The sequence below is a fragment of the Drosophila biarmipes genome, chromosome 2R (genome assembly GCF_025231255.1).
Source record: "Drosophila biarmipes strain raj3 chromosome 2R, RU_DBia_V1.1, whole genome shotgun sequence".
NCBI lineage: Eukaryota > Metazoa > Arthropoda > Insecta > Diptera > Drosophilidae > Drosophila > Drosophila biarmipes.
This window is the reverse complement of record NC_066615.1, coordinates 3,303,195-3,309,704: the sequence shown is the minus strand read 5'-3', so window position 1 is coordinate 3,309,704 and position 6,510 is coordinate 3,303,195. Positions and strand designations below refer to the sequence as shown.

General features: G+C 35.2%; 1 protein-coding gene across 1 annotated transcript; it reads right to left on the bottom strand.

Moving 5' to 3' along the window:
• Positions 1-430: 430 nt before the first annotated feature.
• On the bottom strand, positions 431-3,196 carry LOC108029449 (uncharacterized). The gene is made up of 4 exons (XM_017101699.2): positions 3,062-3,196; positions 2,866-2,994; positions 723-848; positions 431-659 (listed from the first exon to the last, which is right to left on the bottom strand). The coding sequence occupies exons 1-4, from the start codon at positions 3,126-3,128 to the stop codon at positions 439-441; spliced, it is 543 nt and encodes a 180-aa protein (XP_016957188.1). The 5' UTR covers positions 3,129-3,196; the 3' UTR covers positions 431-438.
• Positions 3,197-6,510: the final 3,314 nt, after the last annotated feature.

The following is a 6,510-nucleotide window of genomic DNA, read 5'->3' as shown; positions in this document are numbered from 1 at the left end:
CAACTTGATAGGACTGGCAAATCCTTATCTCGTAAGAGGATTATGGATGCAAACTTCATGAAATTCATATTTTCAAATTTGGTGAGCTTAAATGAACCATAACAAAAACTGAAATACCATCGAAATAAATTCCCGGTAAAAAACCGCTGAGCCTTGATTTATCTAGTGCATTTCGTTTATTTATTTAACAAAATTCCTATACTGAAATGCGAGTGGCCCAGCGGACAGTCAACGCCGTTGTCATCATCAACTTGCAATTGATTAATGACCGAACAAATAAATTATGGCAGTTTATTAGCCACACTGGGAGGCGTACAAAATAACGCTAAAAAACCGGAATGCATGGCCTACAAGGAGTGCACATAAATTTTGCAGAGACCTGTTAAAATCAAAAGAGCGGAAATGTCACATTACATAAAGGCAAAACGTATTTGCAGTTCAAACGATTCGATATTTATTTAGCCATTGATAAAGGCCGAGCAAACAAAGAGCCCAGCCCGTAGCTCCACCGAGCCGAGTTTTCGAGCAGCCATTACAGGGTATCAGACCCACTCGGGAGGTGCAGACACAGGCCTCCACAACCATACCGGTGGGATGTAACTGGCGATAGCACCCGTTGCTGCTGTTCACTTTGGCGCACATATACGTGATGTTTTGTACTGAAATATAAAGTTTATTACTCTGATTGTCGTGCACTGTATTAGCGGGAAGCCCTGACTCACTTCCGCCTTTGAATATGTAGGAGTATTTCACGCATGAGCGGCCGGGCGACATTTGGCACAGAAAGTTCTCGCGGTTTTCCGTGGTATTTTGCCATAGAGCCTTAACATCCGGAACTGTGTCGTCGGCTATTGAATGGTGTAGTGAATTAATAATTAATAGGCGTATTTTTTGTAAGCGGTCCCAACAATACAATTATCCTAAGTCGTTACGTATGATATCTTATAAAGTACAGGACATGAACCACATTTTATAAGAACTTCTTAATACACTCAGAAAAAACTAGTCCAACTGGGCCTGTTTCAATCCCAAATGGGCTTGAAAATTAAAAAGGTAATGGGCTTAAATTTCCACGAACCATTTATAGTTTTCCTTGATAATTAAAGCCTCCTAAGTACAAATTTGTGTTCCATCATCTACAGGTTCGGCGGCATAGCTAAGGGGTCATTGGACTTTACATTCTCAATACATTACGCCATAAAAAACAAGAAAGGAAGTAAACTTCGGTAAGCCGAAGTTTGTATACCCTTGCAGTAATATGAAATAATCAATGTTAGTAAAACCATGTTCAATATTTAAGTATTCTTGTAAGAATATTATTAAATTTTTATTAAATTTAATTCAAAATTTTTTAAATTGTTTAAAACTATATTCCCTATATTATAATATAATATGTCAAAAAATGTGTTATTTTCTCACCAATTTCCCGATCATTCATATGACAGCTATATGATATAGGCGTCCGATTTTGATAAAATTTAATTCGAAATTCAGAACTTATTACAAAATGTTATATCCAAGCTAACCTTCTAAACTAATATGTTAAAAAATACCAAAGATATAATTTTTTCATATTTTACGACTTATTTTCCGATAGTTTCTATGGCCGCTATATGATATAGTCGTCCGATTTTAATAAAATTTAATTCGGAATTCAATACCAATAAAAAAATGTTATTTCAAAGTTAAAAACACCGAAGATATAATTTTTCCATATTGTTTTACCACTAATTTTCCGGTTGTTCCTATGGCATCTATGTAATATAGTCGTCCGATCTTGATAAAATTTATTTCGAAACTCAGAACTAATTTAAAAATGTTATATCCAAGCTTATAAAGGTATATGTTAAAAAACACCGAAGATATAATTAAAAAAAAATTTTTCGTAGGAACGGACGGACAGACGGACGGACAGACGGACGGACAGACGGACGTGGCTAGATCGTCTAGTGATGCTGATCAAGAATATATGTACTTTATGGGGTAGGAAACGTCTCCTTCACTGCGTTGCAAGCTTCTGACTGAAATCATTATACCCTCTGCAAGAGTATAAAAATTATATCTTCGGTGTTTTTTAACATACGCTTGGAAATAACATGTTTTAATTGGTTTTGAATTTCGAATTTAATTTTATCAAAATCGGACGACTATATCATATAGCTGCCATCGAAACGCTCGGAAAATTAGTCGGAAAATATGAAAAAATTATATCTTTGGTGTTTTTTAACATATAACCTCCTAAGCTTGGAAATAACATATTTTAATTGGTTTTGAACTTCGAATTAAATTTTATAAAAAAAAATTGGAGGGAAAATATTATGAAACAAATCATAGCTTTGGTGCTTTTTGCCATATAACCTTCTAAGCTTAGAAATAAAAATTTTTCATTAGTTCTGAATTTCGAATTAAATTTTATCAAAATCGGACGACTATATCATATAGCTGTCATAGGAACAATCGGAAAATTGGTGAGAAAATAATATGAAACAAATTAAAACTTTGGGGCTTTTCGAAACATCATCTTTTAATATTGGGAATATAATTTTTTATATTTTTAAGAATTTCGAAGTCAAGTTAACAAAAATAGTACTTCTCTAAAATATAGGTGTAAAAAATGACCTGAAAAAAAGAATGATATATTTTTTTTATATCACTGAAGTCAGCAACAATCTTAAAAATTCCACTAGTGTTACTAAAGTTGATTATTTTTTATAACTGCAAGGGTATACAAAATTCGGTTTGCCGAAGTTACTTAATTTTGTATTCTTCATTCGAGAATTATAATATACTATTGAACATTTTTTCCGATTTTTCGTCCGAATTTTTCAAAGTTCAGGTATACATTTTTAAGCGTTTAAAACTCACGTGTCACAACCAATGGCTCTTCGCAGGGTATGTCATTAAAATCACCCACTCTGGAATCGCAGGTTTCGGTCTGAATGTTTGAGTGATTATCGTAGGCACCAACCCAGGTAAAGTGAAAGCATTGCGGAACTGTTATCGCAGAAAATTGAAAATCGAGAAACAACACATTTAAATGTTGAAAAATCATAAAACTCACTCTCAGCCACCAGATGACAAGCCAACATAAGCAATGGTAGGCACAATCGGTTAAAATTCAGTGGCATTGTGGATAAGATTAATTATTTTAATACTCTCCTTTATTTTGAGGGGAGAGGTTCGATGATGCCACTGGGGTAGGCAGACTGATAATGCCGCGATGGCAATCAGAGCGATCGTTCGAATGAGAGAGACTGTGTCTTATCAAGAAGCTTACAAGCACTTGTCATTCACTTCGAAGACCACTTCTTAACGGCCTAAAAAGCCAGTAACATCTTTGAATGAGCACACTAATGGATTTCATATCGTGAGTTTAAGTTCTAAAATTATCTAAAATCTAAGATGAGTACTTTTTTAAACCATACTTTGAAACAAAACCTATTAAATAATAAAGTTTTATTTTATTATTTTTTATTTTACAACTAATAAACATGCATTTTATTTTATTGCCATCGTGAATGATATTGCTATTAAGTCAACCCAATTTGTAAGGTTATCTTCCCACTATCAATTTTTGAGTATTTCCTATTGCTTCGATTGCAATCAGCAACTGATAAGCGCTGCTATCTAGGTTTTCCAACTCTATCTCATTGTTTTCTTTTTCCTCGATAACGAAAGAAAGAGTCATAAATTGTATATAATTCCGTAGTCCTTTGTCACCCGGAATGAGGCAGGACGACGAACTTACGCAAATGGCGTTTAATTAAATTCAAACAATCGAGGCGGGTCGCCAGGCAAAACAGAACAATTAAATGGGAGCAGTTGCTAAAATTTTTAACTTAACTCTGAAAATTGTATTTGTTGTTAATTGTTAGACTGTCCTGCCCCGATCCTGCAAAAAGTCCGGCCCACAGCCTTTGCTCATGCAAAATGAGTTTGAAAACAAATAAAAATGTCAAACGAATGAATAAAAGTTGTCTAATTTAATTTGTTTAGCAGGAGCAACGGCAGCAGCCATTGGACACTGAGTCGCACAAGTACTCGCACACTCGCTCACACTCACGTAGTTGCCAAACATTTTCCCAAATTGAATAAGCACGGAAATTTGTGTGCGGCTGTAGCCGAAGCGCTTGGCTCGCCCCTTGCACTATTTTTAAATTTAATTTTTAATTGCTCAAAACAATTAAAATTTATTTGCAATTTTGTTTTTATGTGTTGGCCTGTTTGTTATGGCTAACTTTTTTAGCTAAGCAAACCAGCTGCCATCGCAGAACGTGCCCCGCAAACTTTTCTCCCCAGTGTAAATTGGAAAATAGGGCCTGGAGCAATATACACATAACACCCGATTCGTTGGCTTTAACTTGCACTTTGGGTACTTGCCCTGGCATCGCATCCATCAAATCAAAGCCGACCTTTGAACTTTTCGAGTCAATTCACCGTTAACCGTTACATGATAAGCGCATTTCCACCGTTTCTTTCACCTATTTTTCCTCTAGTTACCTTTGTCTTCCATGATGGATGACGTGTGTCATTGGCCCGGGGACTAGTATCAATCACAAGACGGAAATTAGCGTTAGTCGTACACTGTCAGACCGAGCATTTTCAGGCATGCGGGAAAAATGTCGCGTCAGATTCGCAACTAATTACAGGAAAAAGTTTTGAAGGGAGTATCGTTAAAGCAATACTTTACAGCATAGTATTTTAGCTCAGCTTGTGTAAAGGATCAAAATAATACCAGATTGGAAATTAAATTGGAATATCAAATACTTATTTCAATTGGGTAATTAATTTATTCATAAAAGTTTACATAAAATAAAATTAATTGCAAAAGTAATTTCGATATTTTTTGTATTAGAATTCCCATATTTAGCTTTAACTTACAGTTACTGTTTTCCAACTACTCCTGTACGAGTCACCGAAGATTCCGCAATCATTAATTATGCAAATGTTTTGATTTGGTCATGTTTCAGGCTCAGGCACAACAATACAGCTAAAATTATGTTGCCAAAATGCAAATGTTGCGCAAGATGGCTAAACTTGTGAGAAGGGGAAGGTCGCAATCATAAAGAGTGCCATGTGATTAGCAGAAGCCTTTGGAACAGCCTTTCGGATGGCCCAAAGTTGTTAACAAAACTGAACAGCCGAGCCCACACATTCTCCTCCCCTCTTTCTTGGAATATTTGTGCGCCCAGCTTTAGCGAAAGCAAATGCCACTTGGGTCTTATGGCGGGCCTGCATAAAATTTGCATGCTATTAAAATTGATAAATTGCCAAGGAGGATGTGTGAATGGGAATGGTTTGCTTGACTGCCCCACACATACACTCTTTACCACCCGACAGTGGGATTCAATTAAAAGTCGCACTCAGAGAAAACAAGGTAGAATAAGGTATTATAAGTAAACTAACAGTAAGATTAAATTATCCAAGGGTAAAGATTTTATTTACACTAAACAAAAGAAAAAATTTAATTGCCAGAATTGGTAATCATAAAATCGTTTTGAAATTAAGGCTGCTTGTACTTGTTTTTAGCACAGTGTTGTTCCCAAGTAACGATCCTGATCGGGAACATACATACATACTTTAGGGGGTCGGAAATGCTGCCCTCCACCAGTTACACATTTTCTGACGGTTCTAGTAGACACTTTTACTCTGCGGGTTATAGTTATAGCTTCCTTTCAGTTCCGTAAAAAGTGTTCCACTTGTGAATCACCCAGTGAAAATTCTAAAATATTAATTTCACTCTAACGCCCACAAACCACCCAAAACTATGGTGGCCACAGTCTTCATGCTAGATATTTTTGAGTAACGGGTATCTGATAGTCGAGGCACTCGCCTATAGCGTTTTCCTTGTTAGCTTTTATAGTTTTCGAGGTCTCATCGTCTCGACTGATCCTGATCAAGGATATATATGCTGTATTGGTTCGGAAAACCCTCCTTCCTCCTGCGTAATACTTTCCGATGAATCTGCTAAAGCCTTTTATTATATTCTGGTATAACAAGAACGGAAGTTAACTTCGGCAAGCCGAAGTTTGTATACCCTTGCAGTTATAAAAAATAATCAATAATTTTATTAAATTGAATTCGAAATTCTTAGAACCTTTAAAAATTTATTTGTCAAAAAGCCCCAAAGCTATAATTTGTTTCACATTATTTCCCACCAATTATCCGATCGTTCCTATGACAGCTATATGATATAGTCGTCCGATTTTAATAAAATTTAATTCGAAATTCAGAACTAATTAAAAAATGTTATTTTCTAGCTTTTAAGGTTATACGTTAAAAAACACAAAAGATATAATTTATATTTCATGTTTTCCTTCTAGTTTTCCTATCGTTCCTATGGCAGCTATATGATATAGTCGTCCGATTTTGATAAAATATAATTCGAAATTCAAAACCAAATAAAAAATGTTATTTCTAAGCGAAGGAGGTTATAAGTAAAAAAACACAGAAGATATAAGTTTTCAATATTATTTTACCGCTAATTTTCAGATTGTTCCTATGGGAGCT